Here is a 25218-nt window from a genome sequence, read left to right on the forward strand (position 1 = left end):
ATGAAACTACATCAGCCACAACACACTGTCGATCCACAACAGTCGTCTGTCTATTCAATGTTGAACATTTTGAAACGACGGCTGTTATGTCAAAGCCAAAAAAAACTCTCGCTTGAACTTACAAGGAAATAGCAAACTCACACATAGGAGAATTGAAGTGACCAAGAGCCACATACACATACACTGTTCCCTGTTACAACTGTCGAAGATGCGCTATATATTGATTTGACCCAAATGTATGGATTGCTAAAGGACTCTGACAATAAAGTGAATTGTTGAGAAAGAAAACCTCGGACTCTGAGCTGTGACTTATTCCCTCCCCGGAAATGGACCCTATTTTCTGCCGGTTGCTTATAGGACCAGATACGACAGAACTCACTACCTTCAACGGCAGACACAACACAACACACAAACTATAGATTCACATCAGCATTCAAAATCCAGAGCCACAAACAGTCACTGAACATGTGTCATTGCCACCCAGTCATTGGGTCCCAAAATGACAGCAATAGTACAATAACTTGAATCACATCAGTATTAATCTCTCAAGAACAGATTCTGCTCTGCCTTTTGAATCTGTCGGTAGCCGTGTTGACAACGCGTGCATATTGGCTACAAGTGGGCGTGCCTTCAGATCAGGAAGCAGGCCGCGCTTTACCCAATCAAATGTAGTGGGCGGGATTTACGTGTGTGCCGTTCGTTCCCCACTGGAAACAAACCGAAACTCATGTACTGTAACAATAGCGTCCTCGAAGCCGACAAGACCACGGAAAGTTTGTAACATTTTAACGTTCTTTCATCATAGAAACAAGTGGGGCTTATAACCAAAACGATCCATGTTCTTTGGGAGAAATGGTGTTAGTGTTCCGTGGAGAAATATTGTTAGTGGGAATGAAAACATATTTATCGCACCACTGGAAGAGGAAGGCTGAGGGCAGACCAAAACCCCGGTTTCCCTGAGCACGGGTCCTCCGTACAGCTCCGCCCAGAGTCAAATGGATAAGTAAAAAACAGCAGAGGGCGCTGTTTTTCCTTTTTATTTGGCGATGGGTTTCCCAGATTGCATAAGTATAAACAAGTAAAAAAACACACAATGTTACCTACCTTGAGCCGTCTTCTACTTGTGTTGATGAGTTGTGTAAGTGGAGTCCAGGGTCAAACTGTGGAACCCATGGATAGAGAGATAGACCCTCTCTCTCTCTCTCTCTCTCTCTAGTTCATCCTCAGATGAGTCCTCCAGCGGTGTCTCCAGTCATCTCCATCCTCCATACATCATGGATAATATCTCTTCACTGTACTTTCCTCCCCTGTTGGGAGAGCTCCCAGGGTCAAAGGCAGAGACCGACCACCGCTGCCATCTTCTCACTCAGCCCTGGTAGCCCCCCATATCCCCCCATATCCCATTAAGACCGGGAACGCATCTTGTGTGTCATTTTTAGATTTATTTGGCTATTCAAAAATAGCAGATATACAAGCTCAAACTTGTATATCTGCTATTTTTGAAAAATCGTGAACATTTGTGGCAAAATCTTGGATAATATATCTTTTAAAGCGAACATTTGTCAAATATTTAGTTCCAGGAACCCCCAGAAGCAAAGATTTGAGTTACAAATGTCTGCAAACAAAAAGAAAAAACATCTAATATTTGCACAACTTTTCATGATTTTTCAAAAATAGCGGATCTACAAGCTCATAGCGCGGCACTCGGTGCCACGCTATGAGCTTGTAGATCTGCTATTTTCGAATAGCCCAACGAAATCTAAAAATGACACACAGATGCGTTCCCGGCCTTAAAGGGTTAGTTCAGATTTTTTGAGTATTTTCTGTAGGAAATACTTACCATTAATGTAGTGGTTGCAAAGGTATTATTTGATTGCCCGAGTCCCATGGTCAGAGTTACGGTCCGGTTCTGATGAATATGAAGTAGTTCCGGTAGATTAGTAGATTTGGTGGGGGCCGCTCATTAAAAATTAATTAATTAAAATTTGTATTGTTGACCTATTTCTACCATATAGAGCAGGTTTCGTTCACTTTCGACCCCTCTGTCACATGGTACTATTTTTTGTGTCATATATTTTGTGCGTGAGTAGGCAGCCGCGGCGCAGTGATTCTGGACACAAACATTAGTACCATGTGACAGAGGGGTCGAAGTTGAACGAAACCTGCTCTACAGTATATGGTAGAAATAGGTCAACAATACAAATGACGCTAGTTTTTTTAATTAATTTATTTTTAATGAGCGGCCCCCACCAAATCTACTAATCTACCGGAACTACTTCATATTTATCAGAACCGGACCATAACTCTGACCATGGGACTCGGGCAATCAATTAGTACCTTTGCAACCACTACATTAATGGTAGGTATTTCCTACAAAAAAGACTCAAAAAACCTGAACTAGCCCTTTAAAGAGATATGTACACAGATGCTTGTTGGCAACATGTTCATGGTTCATCCTGGTTGATATGTAGTGCTGCACATGGGACTTCTGTAGAGCTGTATAGTAGAGCAGACTCAACAGGAATGAGAAGAAGCTGAGTTTCGCTGTTGCCGTGTAGGGGTCATCACCTTGGCTCTGCTACCTGTGTACATGGCTCCTAGGGTCTGGACTAGGCTAGGTTGGGAGAGACACCGTAAGCCTTGAGTGTCAGAAAGAAAGAAAGAAAGAAAGAAAGAAAGAAAGAAGACATTTTTAAACATGCACACATTATAAAAGAGCTCGCTCCAATATCACTTTCAATTAAACCATCAGTGATGGATTCATTTACTGAAACAGCAAGCAGAACTGTGAACTATTTCTATCTCATATTCAATCATTTCCTTTTAACCACAATGAACGTTAGCATCTCTATTCTGGGGTGAACATTCAGTGCGCTGATCCTCTTCATCACTGATATTGTTATCATCAACATCATCATCATCATCATCATCATAATTATCATTATTATTATAATTTTTATTCTTCAGTGAACACATTGCGTCAGTGAGCTGATAAAATCTTGTAAATATTATTATTATTATTATTATTGTGGGATCGCTTTAGCGATCACACTAATGTTATCTTCACTAGTTATTATTATTATTATTCCGCCCGTTTTTGGATTGGTCAAGCTTCACGTGACATCACAATATGTAATATAAATAGGTAAGACAGAATTAATCAGGAACAGTACTTTCTAGTGTGATACTATCAACATTCATCCTTAGCGATCCCACACTGTTTCTTCAGGAACAGTACTTTCTAGTTATTATTATGGGGTGAACGTTCAGTTTGTTCCGGCCGGATCAACAACAACATACCCCCGACGGAAAAGACCGTGGCGGCGAGGCACTAGAGCGGGTCTTCTCGTAAGAACAACAAAACGTGGATATAAACCTGCACTGCCTTCAATCCTGCTAGCGAACGTTAGATCTCTGTGTGAATCAAGAACAGTGACCACTATGGACGACTTACTGGCGCGCGTTAAATACAACGCAGAGACGAGGAGGACCTGTATCGTTGTGCTAACAGAGACGTGGCTAACGGAGTTAGCATCTGATTCTTCTATCACTCCTCCTGGCTTCACCGCGTATAGGAAAGACAGAGACCCTGTACTGAGCGGTAAGCAACGTGGGGGGGGAGTTTGTGCCTTGATCAACAACAACTGGTGCAAAGATGTTAAAATCCTAGACAGTCACTGCTCACCAGACCTTGAACTTTTAATCATAGCCTGCCGTCCTTTCTACCTACCACGCGACTTCAGCATCGTGATTGTAGCCGTTGTTTACATTCATCCTGGAGCTAATAAGGACACAGCTATGAGGGAATTACACCAGGCGATCAGTGCACAAGAAAATCGCCACCCGGACTGCGCAGTCATCTGCCTAGGCGACTTCAACCGGACAGACTTAAAAAAGGTCTTTCCCAAATTCCACCAGCATGTCGCCTGCAGTACCCGTGGTGACAATATTCTTGACCACTGCTACACGCCCTTCAAGGATGGATACAAAGCTCTCCGCCGCCCACCGCTAGGAAGCTCTGACCACGACGCCATCCAGCTGCTACCTGCCTACAAACAGAGGCTAAAAAGGGAGCCGGTCGTTGAGAAGGAAATCCGAATCTGGTCTGAGGACACAGACGCTATGCTACAATCCTGCTTCTACCAGACTGACTGGGGGATGTTTAAGAACGCCGCTGGGAATAACATCAACGAACTCTCAGACTCAGTCACTGGCTTTATCAGCAAGTGCATAGATGACATAGTCCCAAAAAAGACAGTTCGGATCTATCCCAATCAGAAACCATGGATGGACAGCGGAGTACGTGCACATCTGCATGAACGGGACGCTGGTTTCAAATCTGGCGACGTGGAAACGCGCAACACGACGCGCGCGGCCCTAAACAGCGCCATCAGGAAGGCGAAAAAGGCCTACACAAAAAAGATGCAAGACAAACTCAGCAGTGGCGACATCAGGAGCACATGGCAGGCAGTACACACCTTGACAGACTGCAAAACAAGAACCAGAAGCGAGGTGAACCCGCCTGCCTCCCTCCCCAACGAACTGAACACTTTCTACGGCCGGTTTGAGATCAGCTCCAACCGCGGCAGCCAAGCGGGGCCATCAGCAGCACCAGCAGAGGAGAACCCTCCTCTAACCATCTCGGAGAGAGAAGTGCGTACAGCCTTCACACGGGTCAACATCCCGTGCCGTTCGTTCCCCACTGGAAACAAACCGAAACTCATGTACTGTAACAATAGCGTCCTCGAAGCCGACAAGACCACGGAAAGTTTGTAACATTTTAACGTTCTTTCATCATAGAAACAAGTGGGGCTTATAACCAAAACGATCCATGTTCTTTGGGAGAAATGGTGTTAGTGTTCCGTGGAGAAATATTGTTAGTGGGAATGAAAACATATTTATCGCACCACTGGAAGAGGAAGGCTGAGGGCAGACCAAAACCCCGGTTTCCCTGAGCACGGGTCCTCCGTACAGCTCCGCCCAGAGTCAAATGGATAAGTAAAAAACAGCAGAGGGCGCTGTTTTTCCTTTTTATTTGGCGATGGGTTTCCCAGATTGCATAAGTATAAACAAGTAAAAAAACACACAATGTTACCTACCTTGAGCCGTCTTCTACTTGTGTTGATGAGTTGTGTAAGTGGAGTCCAGGGTCAAACTGTGGAACCCATGGATAGAGAGATAGACCCTCTCTCTCTCTCTCTCTCTCTCTAGTTCATCCTCAGATGAGTCCTCCAGCGGTGTCTCCAGTCATCTCCATCCTCCATACATCATGGATAATATCTCTTCACTGTACTTTCCTCCCCTGTTGGGAGAGCTCCCAGGGTCAAAGGCAGAGACCGACCACCGCTGCCATCTTCTCACTCAGCCCTGGTAGCCCCCCATATCCCCCCATATCCCATTAAGACCGGGAACGCATCTTGTGTGTCATTTTTAGATTTATTTGGCTATTCAAAAATAGCAGATATACAAGCTCAAACTTGTATATCTGCTATTTTTGAAAAATCGTGAACATTTGTGGCAAAATCTTGGATAATATATCTTTTAAAGCGAACATTTGTCAAATATTTAGTTCCAGGAACCCCCAGAAGCAAAGATTTGAGTTACAAATGTCTGCAAACAAAAAGAAAAAACATCTAATATTTGCACAACTTTTCATGATTTTTCAAAAATAGCGGATCTACAAGCTCATAGCGCGGCACTCGGTGCCACGCTATGAGCTTGTAGATCTGCTATTTTCGAATAGCCCAACGAAATCTAAAAATGACACACAGATGCGTTCCCGGCCTTAAAGGGTTAGTTCAGATTTTTTGAGTATTTTCTGTAGGAAATACTTACCATTAATGTAGTGGTTGCAAAGGTATTATTTGATTGCCCGAGTCCCATGGTCAGAGTTACGGTCCGGTTCTGATGAATATGAAGTAGTTCCGGTAGATTAGTAGATTTGGTGGGGGCCGCTCATTAAAAATTAATTAATTAAAATTTGTATTGTTGACCTATTTCTACCATATAGAGCAGGTTTCGTTCACTTTCGACCCCTCTGTCACATGGTACTATTTTTTGTGTCATATATTTTGTGCGTGAGTAGGCAGCCGCGGCGCAGTGATTCTGGACACAAACATTAGTACCATGTGACAGAGGGGTCGAAGTTGAACGAAACCTGCTCTACAGTATATGGTAGAAATAGGTCAACAATACAAATGACGCTAGTTTTTTTAATTAATTTATTTTTAATGAGCGGCCCCCACCAAATCTACTAATCTACCGGAACTACTTCATATTTATCAGAACCGGACCATAACTCTGACCATGGGACTCGGGCAATCAATTAGTACCTTTGCAACCACTACATTAATGGTAGGTATTTCCTACAAAAAAGACTCAAAAAACCTGAACTAGCCCTTTAAAGAGATATGTACACAGATGCTTGTTGGCAACATGTTCATGGTTCATCCTGGTTGATATGTAGTGCTGCACATGGGACTTCTGTAGAGCTGTATAGTAGAGCAGACTCAACAGGAATGAGAAGAAGCTGAGTTTCGCTGTTGCCGTGTAGGGGTCATCACCTTGGCTCTGCTACCTGTGTACATGGCTCCTAGGGTCTGGACTAGGCTAGGTTGGGAGAGACACCGTAAGCCTTGAGTGTCAGAAAGAAAGAAAGAAAGAAAGAAAGAAAGAAAGAAGACATTTTTAAACATGCACACATTATAAAAGAGCTCGCTCCAATATCACTTTCAATTAAACCATCAGTGATGGATTCATTTACTGAAACAGCAAGCAGAACTGTGAACTATTTCTATCTCATATTCAATCATTTCCTTTTAACCACAATGAACCTTAGCATCTCTATTCTGGGGTGAACATTCAGTGCGCTGATCCTCTTCATCACTGATATTGTTATCATCAACATCATCATCATCATCATCATCATAATTATCATTATTATTATAATTTTTATTCTTCAGTGAACACATTGCGTCAGTGAGCTGATAAAATCTTGTAAATATTATTATTATTATTATTATTGTGGGATCGCTTTAGCGATCACACTAATGTTATCTTCACTAGTTATTATTATTATTATTCCGCCCGTTTTTGGATTGGTCAAGCTTCACGTGACATCACAATATGTAATATAAATAGGTAAGACAGAATTAATCAGGAACAGTACTTTCTAGTGTGATACTATCAACATTCATCCTTAGCGATCCCACACTGTTTCTTCAGGAACAGTACTTTCTAGTTATTATTATGGGGTGAACGTTCAGTTTGTTCCGGCCGGATCAACAACAACATACCCCCGACGGAAAAGACCGTGGCGGCGAGGCACTAGAGCGGGTCTTCTCGTAAGAACAACAAAACGTGGATATAAACCTGCACTGCCTTCAATCCTGCTAGCGAACGTTAGATCTCTGTGTGAATCAAGAACAGTGACCACTATGGACGACTTACTGGCGCGCGTTAAATACAACGCAGAGACGAGGAGGACCTGTATCGTTGTGCTAACAGAGACGTGGCTAACGGAGTTAGCATCTGATTCTTCTATCACTCCTCCTGGCTTCACCGCGTATAGGAAAGACAGAGACCCTGTACTGAGCGGTAAGCAACGTGGGGGGGGAGTTTGTGCCTTGATCAACAACAACTGGTGCAAAGATGTTAAAATCCTAGACAGTCACTGCTCACCAGACCTTGAACTTTTAATCATAGCCTGCCGTCCTTTCTACCTACCACGCGACTTCAGCATCGTGATTGTAGCCGTTGTTTACATTCATCCTGGAGCTAATAAGGACACAGCTATGAGGGAATTACACCAGGCGATCAGTGCACAAGAAAATCGCCACCCGGACTGCGCAGTCATCTGCCTAGGCGACTTCAACCGGACAGACTTAAAAAAGGTCTTTCCCAAATTCCACCAGCATGTCGCCTGCAGTACCCGTGGTGACAATATTCTTGACCACTGCTACACGCCCTTCAAGGATGGATACAAAGCTCTCCGCCGCCCACCGCTAGGAAGCTCTGACCACGACGCCATCCAGCTGCTACCTGCCTACAAACAGAGGCTAAAAAGGGAGCCGGTCGTTGAGAAGGAAATCCGAATCTGGTCTGAGGACACAGACGCTATGCTACAATCCTGCTTCTACCAGACTGACTGGGGGATGTTTAAGAACGCCGCTGGGAATAACATCAACGAACTCTCAGACTCAGTCACTGGCTTTATCAGCAAGTGCATAGATGACATAGTCCCAAAAAAGACAGTTCGGATCTATCCCAATCAGAAACCATGGATGGACAGCGGAGTACGTGCACATCTGCATGAACGGGACGCTGGTTTCAAATCTGGCGACGTGGAAACGCGCAACACGACGCGCGCGGCCCTAAACAGCGCCATCAGGAAGGCGAAAAAGGCCTACACAAAAAAGATGCAAGACAAACTCAGCAGTGGCGACATCAGGAGCACATGGCAGGCAGTACACACCTTGACAGACTGCAAAACAAGAACCAGAAGCGAGGTGAACCCGCCTGCCTCCCTCCCCAACGAACTGAACACTTTCTACGGCCGGTTTGAGATCAGCTCCAACCGCGGCAGCCAAGCGGGGCCATCAGCAGCACCAGCAGAGGAGAACCCTCCTCTAACCATCTCGGAGAGAGAAGTGCGTACAGCCTTCACACGGGTCAACATCCACAAGGCAGCCGGACCTGATGGGATTCCAGGCCGGGTCCTTAAGACATGTGCAGACCAGCTGGCGGGTGTCTTCGCTGACATCTTTAACCTCTCCCTCTCCCTGGCTGTGGTCCCTGCAGGGTTCAAAATGTCAACCATTGTGCCCATTCCCAAAAAGGCCAAAGTGACATGCCTGAACGACTGGAGACCTGTTGCTCTCACCCCGATCGTCAGCAAGTGTTTCGAGAAACTGGTGAGGGAATACATCAGCTCCACGCTACCTGCCTCGCTGGATCCGTGGCAGTATGCATACCGCAAAAACAGATCCACCGACGACGCTATTGCCATGGCTCTCCACACCGTCCTCTCGCACATGGACAACAAGCTGCTGAAGGACAAATATGTACGTATGCTGTTCGTGGACTACAGCTCAGCATTCAACACCATTGTCCCAGCAATACTTGACAAAAAGCTCAGACACCTAGGGCTACACCCAAGCATGTGCGACTGGATACAGGACTTCTTGTCCAACCGACATCAGGTGGTGAGAATGGGCAGCATCACATCCGACCCCCTGACCCTCAACACCGGAGCACCCCAGGGATGCGTGCTGAGCCCTCTCCTCTACTCCCTGTACACGTATGACTGCATAGCCACACATGTCTCCAACACCATCATAAAGTACGCGGACGACACGACAGTGATAGGCCGAATCGTCAACAACGACGAGTCTGACTACAGAGAGGAGATCAAATCACTGGCACACTGGTGCCGTGAGAACAACCTCTCTCTTAACGTCGACAAGACCAAAGAACTGATCGTGGACTTCAGGAGGCCGCGGAGAGACCATGCGCCCATCCTCATCGACGGTGCTGCAGTGGAAAGGGTCAGCGAGTTCAAGTTCCTCGGAGTACACATCGAGGAGGACCTCAAATGGGAGACGCACTCCACACACGTGAGGAAAAAGGCTCAGCAGCGACTGTACTGGCTCCGCCGCCTGAAGAAGCTCGGAGTAGGACGTCGCATCCTCAGGCTGTACTACAACAGTTCTGTCGAAGGCATCCTAACAGGCTGTGTCACGGCCTGGTACGGGAACTGCACTGCCCGAGAAAAGGTCAGCCTACAACGAGTAGTGCGATCGGCAGAGCGGATAATGGGAATCGAGCTCCCAGCGCTCCAGGAACTGTACAAAAAGCGGTGCGTGGTCAAAGCCAAGCGCATCATCAAGGACAAGCACCACCCAAGTCATAGACTGTTCAACCCCCTACAACGACCGCGACCGGGCAAGGGGCTCTACCGCAGTATCAAGAGTTCCACCACCAGATTTTGGTGTAGTTTCAATCCAGCCGCTGTCAGAATGCTGAATGGGGCATAAGCCTGGATGAGTTCAGCAGCCTGACAGCAGGCGGCGCAGACTTTTCTGGCTCTTCCTGAACACACCTGTGGATTATACCAGGGACAATGACTTGGACTTTAGCCCCCCCCTCGGACACACCTGTGGACTACACCAGGTACAAATGACTTTTTGTTGCACTCCCTCATGGAGCTACATGCGGATTATACTAGGGTCAGTCCACTCTAGGTGGACACGCACTGACCTTTTGCACCTTAATCCCTTGTATAACGCACTGACTTTTTTTGGGTCTTTTTATTGTGCTCCTTAAGCACCTTAACGTCCTTTGTCTATCATGCACAGTATAAGTATAACATGCACAGTACAATACATTGCTGCTATGCTCAGGCACCTTAGTTTAGTTTTTTTTAGTTTTTATTTATTATCTCAGGTAATTTGTAAATATGTAGATAACTTGTCTGGCCTTCTGTTGCTCTCTTGTTCTTGATCTCCTTCCCACCTGCCCCCCACCCTCTCCTTCTCCCCCCCCCCCTCTTCTTTCTATGGAAACTAACGTTGCGATGGGAACGATGTACAAAAAAGAATTTCACCCACTTTTTTACCTTGTAAACCTGTGATGTGACAATAAAACTGATTCTGATCTGATTCTGATTCTGAGCTGATAAGATCCTCTTTATCACTGATATTATTATTATTATTATTATGAGCTGCTGCTCTTATGCAGAGGGTGAGGTTTAGGTACAGGTGAGGGTTTAATAAGTATGAGGTGTCATACAAGGACATTAACATTGCATATTAATTTATATAAAAGAATAGGACCCATGCACACAGCACCTTCAAGCACCTTAATGCTCTGTTCATTTAAACAACTATTGTGAGGAAAAAAGTGATGTCCCGCATGCGATAAACTGTTCTACCGTCTTTTTTAATTATTTTAACAACTTTTGATTAAAATAAAACAAGACGGGAGAGCAGTTTATCGTGTGTGCTGCGGACATTCCTTTTTTCTTCACTTGATAATTTGTGGGTCGTGAAAATGTGTGCAAATCTTTTAATAACATTTACATTTTTTTTTTACTACATTTTTATCCCACGATTTTGTAACCCTATTTTTTACACCCAGTGCCAATTGTCTATGTAATCCTGGGCACTACCTTCCCTCTGCCAACCTAGGGAGGCTAGGGCCGAGCTCATGCCTCCTTCAATGCATGAGAGCCAACTGACCTTCTTGTCACCTGACAGAGGAGAGTTTCCCTGGTTGGACGTAGCGCGTGGAAGGAACACGTTATTCCAACCAGTTCCCTTCCCCTCCATCAGGCGCCCCGGCTGGCCAGGGGGAGGCGGTATAGTGACCAGGATTACTGCATGTTTTTGTGAGGGTATCTACCCTAGGAGACACGGGGAGAACATGCAAACTCCACACAGAAAGGCCCTTTCGCCAACCCCACCTAGGGTATGGGGCACTGATGACGCGGAGGACAGAACACGCCCCCAGCGCCCACAGCGTCCCCTGCGGAAATCGAACCCAGGACCTTCTAGCTGTGAGGCGACAGCACTACCGACTGCGCAACATTTACATTTTTAACTCAAATCTTTGCTCCTGAAACAAAATATTTTCAGATGGGGGTCCGCGGCCAAATACATATAATTTGGGGGGTCCTTGACATGAAAGTTTGAGAACCACTGATATATAATTACTAACAAACAATGACAACAACAACAACAACCCACCTGGAGAATAAAAAGACAGGTTGTCAAGAAGCTCATTAATTAACTTATCTTTCATGTAGTTTTAACAACACTGTGACAACTCTTATCAACGTCCATGTTGTGTAACTTTACATTATAAAGTTGTTTATTTCACTCTTCTTACTTCCACATAAAACGGAGCTTCAGCTTGTGTAAAAAAACAAACACCAGTCTGTCTCACACAGGTGTGTGTGTTAGCAGCGTTGCCAGACTCTGCTAGAGAAAATAAGCAAGGGGGCTGCAGTGTTGCCAGACTTTGCTAGAGAAATAAGCAACTGTACAGTAGGTCTAAGAAAACAAGCCCAAAGTAAGCGACTACTAGGCTAAGTTAATACCACTTTAAATCAGCTAATCCAGTGGCTCTCAAGTAACCTGTGGGTCATTTTTTTTTGGGGGGGGTCCCCACATGATTTCAGGGGAGTCCCCAGATGGTAGTGAAGTGACAATTTAAGACCTTTTCAATAAAAAACTAAATAATTTGAAAAAAAAGTAAATACAAAGACCATTACTGAATCAAAAGTAATCAACAACATATACTATAAAACATTGGCCAAATTGTCAAATAATATAAGAAAGAGGCAAAAAAAATACAAGGCATTGTGAGCTTGTAGATCGGCTATTTTCACAATATTTCTCTGTGGAACGGAGTCAAACAAAATGGGGGGTCCCCTCAACCACTGAGCTAATCGACTTATTTGCAAGCCCAAATAACTGCAGAGAGAGAGAGAGAGAGAGAGAGAGAGAGAGAGAGAGAGAGAGAGAAAGAGAGACAGAGAGAGAGAAAGAGAGAGAGAGAGAGAGAGAGAGAGAGAGAGAGAGAGAGAGAGCGCTAAGTGAATGAATGACAGTTGGGAGAGTTAGGAACCAAATGGACCCTTATTAAGGAGCTGTAACTCAGAGTGTACAAATGGAACCAAATGGACCCATGTGGTCCATTTGGTTCCATGTGTACACTCTCAGAGTCATGGTTGTCCGCGGTACCGTAATTGGGTGTAGGGGTTCTTAAAATGGGGTGTGGGGACCCCCAGGGGTCCTTGACTGGTTTTCCCCACAAAATGTGTTAATATACTGTATATCAAAATCATTTTAACCACTTTAACCCCAGACTATTACATCGGTTATTTTCCAAAAATATATATATATATTTTTTTAAATAAATTAAATATTGTTGACATTTTTAACACCACACATCTTGTATGGGGTCCTTGGCACAAAACGATTTCAGATGGGGGTCCGTGGCCAAATACACGTTATGTTAGGGGTCCTTGAGATGAAAAGGTTTGAGAACCACTGGTGTAAAAGGCCCTGACACATTAAAAGTCAGGGGAGTGTGCGTCCCCCTCTTTAAGTCAAGTCAACTCAAAGTCTAATTTATCTATAAAGCACATTTAAAAACTACCAAAGGCCGACCAAAGTGCTGCACGACATAAAACACAGCACACAGAACATCAAATTTAACAAACAAAAAGCATTGAATACGGAGCATACAAATCCAAACAGGAAGACAAATAGCTGCAGCTTAAAAATAACGTTGGTGTTTACAAAGCACATAAAGTGTCCAACCAAATTCTTCTCCATGTTTTTGTGGTTTTTAACCACTTAAACCCCATCAGCATCCGTATTCGGGGGGAAAATACATTCGTCAAATACATATCCAAAAACATTTCTAAATCCTGTAAACAAACAGTATGTTGCTATATCAGTGGTTCTCCAACTTTTCCATGTCAAGGACCACCCAAAATGACATGTATTTGGCCGCAGACCCCCATCTCAAACTATGTTGTTATAAGTAAAATTTTCCACCATTTTTTCATAGCTATGAGCTTATAGAAATCTTAAAATGACACAGATGCGTTCCCGGTCTTAATGGGTTAAGGCTGTTTACCTCCCTGCAGAGGAACCTTACTGCATATCATCATGGTATCATCATCATGGTATGTGCTCTTACCACCCCACCCCACCCCACCCACCCCTTTTTATTTCATTTAATTTCATTTCATTGATTGAATACTTTATGAACATGTTGAACACAGTGCAGCAAGTACAATTGAACAAGCTATGCTAACAGGATAACACAACAAGTGTTCTGGAGTATCCTGCGTTATCCTGTTATCTGTTTTTTTGTGTTATCCTGTTATCCGTTATCCCCCAAAAAATCCCTCGAGATTAAGCATGCTGTGCCATTTGTTTTGTGACACATCCTACCTGGGTCACGTCCCCCCCCCCCCCCCCCCCGTTCTGAATTCCCATAGACGTGTTTAATATTGCGTCAAATAAGAACTGTGTTCCAAAAATAAACAAACGATCCCGGCGGTTTGACTCTTATGGATATGAAGCATCAACTGATGGTGAGAAAACGCTAATGTTACTTCCGCCGAATTAGTTACATTTTCGCCAGAAACAGACTGTATCAAATATAAGTGACTGACTATCATAAACGATACAGAGCCACCTCCCTGACAATATCGAGAGACAGTTTGTTTATTTTTGGACCACAATTCTTATATGAGACGATTCTATGATGACCCAATGTTATTCTCCATAGAGAAATTACTTTACGAATGTCAAATGACCTGTATCTGTGTAAGATGACCTGTATGACCGGGATATTGTCATTAATGTACTCTGTCAGCTGTCACCCTGTCACAGATAAACCTGCCACATGTCCTATGATATCGAAGGAATAACTTGTTTATGGAACCAAAAGTTGTACACAAGGACACTATAAGATGAACAACAACTTATTATGATGACACCCTGATGCCTGACAGCTCATCAGATATGATCTGACGTCTGAGGGTCTTAACCAATCGTTAGGATCCACCTTATATCTGATGTCCGGACTCCAACTTGTGTATAAATACTATTGCCTGTATTTGTAATATCAGAGAGATATTTTTGCTGTACGGTGCCTCGTGGATTGATTCTTTCTCTTAATACAATGTCAACCTTTTAATTTGAGAACCGGCCTGTGTCTGTCTTTGATTTCGCCTCATCCTTTTTACACTGGGTTTTCAGCGGTTTAACTACAAATAGTTTTAATTAACATAGAGCAGGATTTAAGACCCTTTATCAACTCTATTAATATCCATGACTCCAAATGTCCAACTGAGTGTCAGGGTGGGGGGTCCCCACCCTGACACTCAGTTGGAATTGTAGGAGTCGAGGGCGGCGTTACATTTAATTTGACAATTAATTTGACATTTAATTTGTTCCAGGGATATGGTATTGTGAACAGTGTTGATTTTGTCGACTAAAACTATGACGAAAAATGGTGGTCGACTACCTTTTTTCACTGATGAAAACTAAATAAAGACGAAATAAAAACTAAGCTATGATGACTAAAACTAAGACTAAGTATCTTGACAATTTTTTCCACAAATAAAAACTAGACTAAAATGTTAGGAAGGGGCGAGTGGAGAAGAGATCCAGTAAGAATAACTAAGACAAGTCATTTTATATTTGGTTGCACTGTCGCGCTCTGAAAATAGCAGATCTACAAGCTCACAACGTATCGCAGCGCGGCGCGTTGCGAGCTTGTAGATCTACTATTTTCAGCATGCAACCAAGTGTAAAATCAGCCATTACGACGCCATCAAGGCACCGCCTAAATACATTTTAGTCGACTAAATCAACTTTAGATTTCGTCGACTATAATCTTATGATATTTATTCGACTAAAAATAGAGTAACAGTAAAACATTGAAGATGACTAATACATGACTGAAACTGAATGGAATTTTATTCAAAACACTATGACTAAAACTGAAAATTGCTGTCAAAATCAACACTGCTTGTGAAAATATCTACATATAATATCACAACGCCTCACAGAGCTTGTAGATCAGCTAATTTCAATTTTTGTGCCTCTTATATTATTTGTCAATTTGGCCAATGTTTGACCAGTTTTTATAGTATAGTTTTTTGATTACTTTGATGCAGTATAATGGTTTTTTTTTCACTCCCCATGGGATTCCCAACCCACCGGTTGAGAACCACAGCATTAGAGCATTGACGCGGTTTCTCCCATGTGGATTTTGAGATAGAGTTTATGTATATGTTTTTTTAATTTTATTACAATTTAGTCATTGTAATCTTTCCTCAGATTCCCTGTCATGTTGGTTTCATAACACCTCAGCCCACGTGCATTTACTTAGGGTCATGCACATGTTTTAAGTCACTGTGAGCCACGTAGACAGTATCACAGCTATAGGGTCAAAAGGGTTAAACCTTTACGATGGAATGGTTCAGTGCCCTCCTCCGTCCATGCGCATGACTTGGTGGATGGTGTGGAGGTTCTGGATCTTGTAGTCGGACAGGGTGCGGTGAGCTTCCAGCGGCTTGCCGCCGTAGATCAGCCTCTGCTCTTCGGGGGGAATGCCCTCCTTCTCCTCGATCTTGACCATGACATCCTTGATGTTGTCATGCGGCTCAACCTCCAGGGCGATGGTCTTGTTATCGATGCTCTTGACGAAGATCTGCATTCCTCCCCTCAGACGCAGCACCAGGTGGAGGGTGGATTCCTTCTGGATGTTGTAGTCGGACAGGGTGCGTCCGTCCTCCAGCTGCTTGCCGGCGAAGATCAGCCTCTGCTGGTCAGGGGGGACGCCTTCCTTGTCCTGGATCTTGGCCTTGACGTTCTCGACGTTGTCGCTCGGCTCGACCTCCAGGGTGACGGTCTTGCCGGTGAGGGTCTTCACAAAGATCTGCATGTTTGTAGATGTTTGAAACGCCAACGTGAAGAATGGTCAGGAAATACGCCTCTTCCAAAGATTCTCAATCTAGATTAACCGTACTTAAATTAAACAACCTGCAAACAACACTACACACAAACTCTCTTTTATGTTGGCAGTGATGTCACAGGTAGGTCCGACCTCCCATTGTGATTGGTTAAGAGACATTGTCACTGTCTCCAAATATAGAAGTAGAAAGGGGGGGGTCGGTCCGGGGCTCAGTGGAGCACATGATGATGTAGGTTCCGGATAGGCGTTGTTTTCAAGATGACATCCACAGGCTTGAAATGGCTATAGCTGAATTCCAATACTCAAATTTTTGCCTCCTTGCTTCCTCCGTCATCTGTCCTCCAGCATGGCGGTGTTCCGGGTGAAATTGGTGACCTCCCAAAATATATGACGATCGTGTAGACATCACTTAACGCCAGTGTCCGAACGTAAATCATTGCGGTTTGTTTATTAGCAGAGTTCAACCTATAGCGGTATTTAGACCTCCATGTAAGTTATGTGAAGTCCACAAGATGGTCACATATTTCGGCAGGTCATCAATTTTACCGTAACACCGACACGCTGGAGGACAGCTGACGGAGGAAGCGAGGAGGCAGACATTTGACATCATCTTGGATTTGGCAATGCATAATTCACTTATTATCTGATTCAGTCACATTTCTTGAGCTCCCGGCAGCCATAGTAGACGCCATCTTGAAAATGACGCCTTTCTGGAAGGTGTACCTGGAATTTAGCATTCCAGAGGTACCAGAATCAATGGAAAAATCTTTTGAATCATTTAAAAAGGATTTTGTTTTAATTGAGATATAGCCATTTTAAGCTCCTGGCAGTCAGCTTGGATGCCATCTTGAAAATTACACCTCTCCGGAACATAGATTTTCCTACATTTTAGTATGTTATTTAGCATGCCAAATCCATCCTTTTGTATCAATATTATGGGGATTCATAATTGACCAGTCTACCATAAATATGTATATGTTTTAATGTATTTCATTTCATTTCATTTCATTTCATTAATTTAATTTAATTTAATTTAATTTAATTTAATTTAATTTAATTTAATTTAATTTAATTTAATTTAATTTAATTTAATTTAATTTAATTTAGTTGAACTGTTATTATTATTATTATTATTATTATATTATATATTATAATTATTATTATTATTATCATTGTATCTTTTCAATTTAGAGTACCCATTTATTGTACCTTGTGTTTTCTCCCAATTTAGTTCTCGTATATATTTAAACTGGTTTATGGGTGGGTCCAGATCCGGATTTGATTGGCCAAGATTCGCATTGACTCTTCATGCTCTGGTAAGCACTACTGATCTTCAGGCCTGAAAAATCGAACCTCCTCACACATTTCTGTGTTGCCACACGCTATTGTACCTTACTGGATCACCTGCCACTGTACAGTATTTAGAATATATATGTTTACACAAAGTTAGGTGGCAGCTACTGAAGTAATGCTGTTGGTGTAGTACACAATATACCTTGATTATGCACATGTATTATGCTGATGTTCTCTTTGTTTGCAATTGTTTGCACTTTATTTTTTACATCTTTTTACGGTTTTAATATTATTATTGTTGTTGTTGTTGTCGTTATTATCTATGCTGCTGCATTGTCTGAAGGAAGCCAAACAACAATAAGTTTTACTCTTATGTACCTGTACACAAGATGTAACAATAAAACACAACCTTGAACCTTGAACCCACTGCTATTGTACCCTTCTCCGAGGGTTCCCAAACTTTTCAGGTCGCGACCCCCCCGAAAGAATTATATTTGAAATGGGGACCCCCCACCCTGCAAGTACTTGGAATTGTAGGAGTTGAGGCGTTATATTTACTTTGACTCAGTTCCACAGATACATATTGTGAAAATAGCCGAACTGCAAGCTCGGCTATTTTCTAAATGTTTGCCTCTTAGGTAATATTATGTATTTAATTGTATAGTTTAGTTGGTTACTTTTGATGTCGTAATAGTCTTATTATTATTATCCTACTAATATAATTGAAATGACCTCCAAAAGTATGTCCGGGGTAAAAGTACGTACGATCGCTCCACTTGCCACAGACTGTTGATCAGTGCTCTGGCTAATACTTAGGCTTCTTTCCCCGCCTTTAATGGATTTACATATTGTACAATTAATATAAAGCTACATTTTAACATTTTAGCCACAGCAGCTTTCCATCTTTTTGGCCGCCCTACTCACCCTACTGTGACACCATGATCAGTCATGACCATATAAGGACTTTCCAATGCAGCTACCACTGCCAAATATGGACTGTGTCATCATGGCACCCCACCCTACTGCGCATCTCCATATAAGGCCATATCAGTTGGATCACAGGTGCAACGTAGCTGTGATGTAGCTGATCGGGCCTAGATGTGAGGGCCGCGAAGCGGCCCAAACCTCTAGTTATTATTATTATTATTATACATTTTTATTTTAGAGGTATTAAAAAGGTCTTAAAAGTCATTAAATTGTAACTTTAGAAATGTGCAGATACCATGTATGCACTTATACTGTATGTTGGTTTGTTTACTGTTGAGTGAGTGAGAATGTTTTCTCACTCAACAGTAAACAACAAACCCCCAGTTTGGGGACCGTTGCCCTACTGGATCACCTGCCAGTGGTGAGGAGCGCCTACAGGGAGGATCTAACCGTTAGATCCTCTCGGAAGGCGGTAGATTCTAACGCCTCCGTCCCACCCCTCCCATTCAACAACTGACAGGCGGCACCCCCAGGCCATGGGAATTGCCGGTGCAGCGACCCAAATTGTCCTCCCGACCTTCGCTCAGCTTCCCACGCCCAAATATGGGCCAACGACTGTGTTCATTGATGCTTGGCCGAGCCGGATGCACCACCGTAGATTCAAACCCCTAAGACTCCGTGCCGGTGCATCGGTACCTCATCTTTGCGCCACCCGAGCACCCCCACCTGCCCCTTTTTTATCTTTTTAATTGAATTACATTTTTTAAATCTCTTTTTTAAACCCAGTGGGACCGATAAGCACCAGATGTTTTGTGCACACTGCCAATGAGCCACATGGGTACACACTATCTTCTTACAGTGTGGATCTGGAAGAGGTAGCCATCTATCAGGGGGGGGCACTCTTGTCTGCCTGTCTGTCTGCCTGCCTGCCATCCCTCAGACACAGAACTTAAAGAATGGACACACACACAGTAAAACTACTTAAACCCCCAGCATCCGTAGTGTGGGGGAAAGCTTTCGCGGGAAAATAGCAGATCGACAAGCTCACAACGCGTCGCGCTGCAACGCGTTGTGAGCATCGACGATCCGCCATTTTCGGCGAAGGCTTTTCCCCAAATAACAGGAAACCCAAAATACACTAGCATAGAGCACTGAGGGACTCCGCTTAACCACAAGGAGTTTAAGAGCTCACACACTGGCAGATACGAAATATACAAAGAAAGACACAAAGCTATACACAGTATATTTGTCGCTTTGCATCTGAGGTTGAAGCCAGCTCAACTTATGTGTAGCGGTTCTAGCAGCTACAGACGTCGGATGTATATTCGTATCTTCCAAAAAATTGAAAGTTGAATGGTAGACTGTAAGACTGTGTAGCCGGCGGTGTGAATGCCAACACGAGATCGTGGAATGGTTCACTGCCCTCCTCCGTCCATGCGCATGACTTGGTGGATGGTGTTGAAGTTCTGGATCTTGTAGTCGGACAGGGTGCGGTGAGCTTCCAGCTGCTTGCCGCCGTAGATCAGCCTCTGCTCCTCGGGGGGAATGCCCTCCTTCTCCTCGATCTTGACCATGACGTTCCTGATGTTGTCCCGCGGCTCAACCTCCAGGGCGATGGTCTTGCCGTCGAGGGCCTTGATCAAGATCTGCATTCCTCCCCTCAGACGCAGCACCAGGTGGAGGGTGGATTCCTTCTGGATGTTGTAGTCGGACAGGGTGCGTCCGTCCTCCAGCTGCTTGCCGGCGAAGATCAGCCTCTGCTGGTCAGGGGGAACGCCTTCCTTGTCCTGGATCTTGGCCTTGACGTTCTCGACGTTGTCGCTCGGCTCGACCTCCAGGGTGACGGTCTTGCCGGTGAGGGTCTTCACAAAGATCTGCATGTTTGTAGATGTTTGAGACGCTACTGTGAACAATGGTCAGGAAATAAAGTCCACTTCCAAATATTATCTATCTAGATTATCTATATTTCAATCAAATATTCTGGTAACAACACTACAAACTGCGATGACAGCGAACACACTCTCTATTTTATGTTGGCAGTGATGTCACAGTTAGGTCTGACCTCGCATTGTGATTGGTTAAGAGGCAATGGTTGTAGGCGTCTTTGGTTGGCCTATCAGACACCTTGAGTGGTAGGCGGGGCTCCGTGTGACCTTTGTGCCGGTGTCAAGTCCCCAGAACCGAGAGGGAGCAGTAAAGCGCATTGAACATGGTGGCCAATCATAGGTACTGCAGACTACAGCTTATTACGGCTGGGGCCCAGACACATGAACGAGCTAAAACGGTTTCGACCAATGGGCTCGACTCACGAGCTTGCACACGGGGCTGCGCACGGAGGTGACACTACTGCGGATGTGAGATGACGCGCAGAGTGACCCAAAATACGTCATATAGGCTCCGCCCGTCACATTACCCAACCCGGAAGAAGGGGTGAAAAGGGAGTACGCACTGGGTGAGCAAATCCATATAAGTGAAGTGGATGGGCGGGGATTTCCGGTGACCTCTATTATTTTTAACTCAACTTTTTTAACGCTGGTATAAACCATTCAAAATGCATTATTTTTTTAATAAATACATTTATACCCTCAAAAATAGCTTATCTACAACTTGTAGATCAGCTATGTATGAATAGCCAATGTTTTTTAATGCAGTATTTTTACCGGATGTTTCTGTGCAAAGCCAACTGTCTCGAAATCTATCAGCAGTGGTTCTCAACCTTTTTAGACAGAGTACCACCTCAGAAAGTATTTGTCTCTCCAAGTACCACCATTATGACTGATGTTAAAATACAGTAGCGTAGACGTATACCCCATCCTATTCAGCTATACTGTATATTCACACTTAACACAGGAGACACATTTATTGCTAATAAGAATGTCCTTTACGCAGTTGTGTACATTATGGTAGCACTAAGACAGACAGAGACAGACAGAGACAGACACGCACACGCACACACGCACACACGCACACACACACACACACACACACACACACACACACACACACACACACACACACACACACACACCTAATGACAGAGCTAACTTGCAATGCAGAGGCTGACATTATGCCGCTCGCACGTTATCGGCTGCCATTAGGCTACTTATGTGAGCCTGTAGATAGGATGGCATTATAGGCTACTTATCAATAGCCTTATCAATGCCTTTTCTATACTTTGGCTATTAAAAAATAGACAATGTACAAGCTCACAGCGCGTCATAAAGTGATGCGCTGAAGCTTGCAGATCGACTATTTATGAATATATTACAAAGAATCTTGTTTTTTTAATATATATATTGGATTAGAATGTCCCAATACAATGCATTCTCAATAATCAGTTTCACCAGAGCCCTGTTAGTCAGCATGAACCTGCTTCCACCTCTCACAGCGAGGACGTAGGGTTGGATTTTGAGAGGCAAAAAAATGTTTTTAGTCGGGTCAGAGAGGTCATAGTTCATACAATAGAAATAAGGCGGGCACCTTTAGTGCATATCGCTGCTGTCGGGCAGTAACCTCTCATCTCCATATTCTAACTTTTAGTGTTTTTTATTTCGTAAAACGAACGCCCTACTCGAGCATATACTACAGCGTCACACTGGCCTGATTGTCAGACTGAAGCTGCGCGGAGCTGCAGTCTGACATTGGCTCCAGTGTAGGCGATTACAAGGGGGAGGGGATTAGAATTTCCCTAAACCAATCCTAAAGGATCCCCACCCCCACCTCCGACTCTCATTGGACCCAGGCAAGCGTCACACAGAAGCATCAAAAGTAGCAGATCCACACGTTTTTCCAATCGTTTTGAGCGATCTTGGCGTTGTGAGCTTGCTGGTCCGCTATTTTCACGATCTTTGCCTCTTTCTTATATTATTTGACAATTTGGCCAATGTTTGACCAGTTTTTATAGTATCGTTCGGTGATTACTTTTGATGCAGTAGTGGTCTTTTTCTTTCTTTTTTTCAGGTATTAAAAAGGTCTTCATAGTCCTTAAATTGTCACTTCAACTGTCATCTGGGGACCCCCACCCCCCCCCCAAAAAAAAAAATCATGTAGGCCTACCCACAGGTTGAGAACAGTGTTGCCAAGTCTGCTTATTATAATTTCCCCCCAAGATTTTATTTGAAAATAGCAGATCTACAAGCTCACAACGCGTTGCGTTGTGAGCTTATAGATCTGCTATTTTCAAATAGCTGATGTATGATGTTTAAAGTGCTCATGTGGCCCATAGGCGCCTCTTTTGGGCTTGTTTTCCTAGACCTGGTTGCTTGTTTCTCTCACAGAATCTGGCAACACTGGTTGAGAACCTACTGCTTTACTGCACATCATCTTAGTTACGCAAGCCACGCGACTCGATATGCAGAGTTCGGCGATGCGCGGCAATCGAACCGACCGACGACCGAAGCTACCCGGAGGTCTGACGCATGACGTGGTGGATGGTGTGGCCTTTCTGGATCTTGTAGTCGGACAGGGTGCGGTGAGCTTCCAGCTGCTTGCCGGTGTAGATCAGCCTCTGCTGGTCGGGGGGAATGCCCTCCTTCTCCTCGATCTTGACCATGACGTTCTCGATGCTGTCCCACGGCTCCACGTCCAGGCTGAAGGTCCTGCCGCCGTCCATGCCCTTGACCAAGATCTCCATCCCGCCGCCCCTCAGACGCAGCACCAGGTGGAGGGTGGATTCCTTCTGGATGTTGTAGTCGGACAGGGTGCGTCCGTCTTCCAGCTGCTTGCCGGCGAAGATCAGCCTCTGCTGGTCAGGGGGAATGCCTTCCTTGTCCTGGATCTTGGCCTTGACGTTCTCGATGTTGTCGCTCGGCTCGACCTCCAGGGTGATGGTCTTGCCGGTGAGGGTCTTCACAAAGATCTGCATGTTTGTAGATGTTAATTAGAGACGATAATGTGAGTAAAGGTCAGGAGATATCTCTCTTCAAAATAATGAACTATTTAGATTATCTGTATTTGAATTGAATACTCCGGTAAGAACACTACAAACTTCAAAGCGAGCGAGCGAGCGCTCTGTTTTATGATGCTCTGCAGTGATGTCAGTTAGTTCCGAACCTCGCAATGTGATTGGTTAAGTGGCATTGTCACCGTCTCCAAATATAGAAGTAGAAAGCGTATACCATTTATTTTATCTACTCAGTCTGTGGGGTGCGTTCTGAAATTGCGCACCGGAGCGCACTCCCCTATTAGTTTGTATTGGCCAGTGCGCGTTCAGTGCTGTATTTCCGAACGCACCCTATGTCTCCAAGCTGATAGAAACTAAGTCATTTCTCTACCTGGAATGTTAGCATGCTGAAATAGAAGCCGTTGTTATTGTATTGTTAAAATGACACTTTTTTTTTTAAAGTTTGACATGTTGTTAATCATATATAAATATATAATAATCAAACCTGACTACCGATGAAGTCACCGGCAGGCAGGTCTGAGACAAAAATGGTACCACATTATAATTAGCATTAGTGAGCACCAATAATATGAAGATAGGCTGAAAACTGCTCCCTCTCAGTTCTGGGGGCTCGTCTGCTACGCCCTAGAGAGCATCCTGACATGGGCCACCTCATGTCAAAAATGTACTTTCAGGGCGTCACGTCACGTCATGTCAAAACTTGCAAAATGTGACGCCTTGCGTAGGGCAGGAAGAATGATGAAAGACAGGACATAATGCAGGTGTTTGAGTAGGGCAGGAATTCAATGATGAAAGACAAACATTATCCTAGTAATGGAATGTTTGTGAACGGAATGTGTTTTTTTTTCCTTCGGTTGTTTGGCCGCCGACAGAGCCCTGAATGAGGACATGATCAAAAGAAAAATAAATTAATACATTTTACCCGTATGAGCAAGTGACATATCAATCTTGATTATTGACTTCTCTCTCTCTCTCTCTCTCTCTCTCTCTCTCTCTCTCTCTCTCTCTCTCTCTCTCTCTCTCTCTCTCTCTCTCTCTCTCTCTCTCTCTCTCTCTCTCTCTCTCTCTCTCTCTCTGACTGCAGCACTCTCCAATAACCGCCCCTTCTCTCTAATCCTCAATTTAGAATGCCACTCACTCACTCACACAGCTCTTATCTTTAAGCACACTCTTCCAATCATGAAATAATGGAATAATGGAAGTGAACCCCCCCTGCACGCAACCCCTCTCACACACACACACACACACACACACACACACACACACACACACACACACACACACACACACACACACACACAGTGGTGAGCTGTGGATTTTTGAGCTATGGGGGCTCTATTTTATGACGTCACAACGCACGCATGTGCACGCGAGCGGGCATTTGCTGCATTTGCACATAGCCACTCAGCTCAGTGCTAGTTGAAATACTGTATTCAACATGTGATTATTAATGTAATTATATTTCTTATTATTTTGTTGCATTGTTAATTTGTTGTTTTTATTTTTGTTTCAATTAATTAATTATTTTATTTTCCTTTTAGTTTTATATAAAAGCCCTTTACATAGACTCACCCACACATAAGTAGTTCAAA

The 25218-nt window shown here is 44.0% G+C and overlaps 2 protein-coding genes across 2 annotated transcripts; both read right to left on the reverse strand.

Moving 5' to 3' along the window:
* Window positions 1-20138: 20138 nt before the first annotated feature.
* Window positions 20139-20603, reverse strand: LOC308075711 (polyubiquitin-like; the record flags this gene model as incomplete). Its single annotated transcript, XM_080415658.1, has 2 exons — window positions 20139-20382; window positions 20437-20603. The coding sequence occupies 2 exons, from the start codon at window positions 20601-20603 to the stop codon at window positions 20139-20141; spliced, it is 411 nt and encodes a 136-aa protein (XP_080271784.1).
* Window positions 20604-23122: 2519 nt separating this feature from the next.
* On the reverse strand, window positions 23123-23587 carry LOC308075712 (polyubiquitin-like; the record flags this gene model as incomplete). Its single annotated transcript, XM_080415659.1, has 1 exon — window positions 23123-23587. One exon carries the CDS (start codon window positions 23585-23587, stop codon window positions 23123-23125), a length of 465 nt encoding a protein of 154 aa, XP_080271785.1.
* Between the last annotated feature and the right edge of the window lie 1631 nt (window positions 23588-25218).

Source organism: Gymnoscopelus braueri (genome assembly GCF_963280865.1).
Source record: "Gymnoscopelus braueri genome assembly, chromosome: 20".
In the NCBI taxonomy this organism is placed as follows: Eukaryota; Metazoa; Chordata; class Actinopteri; order Myctophiformes; family Myctophidae; genus Gymnoscopelus; species Gymnoscopelus braueri.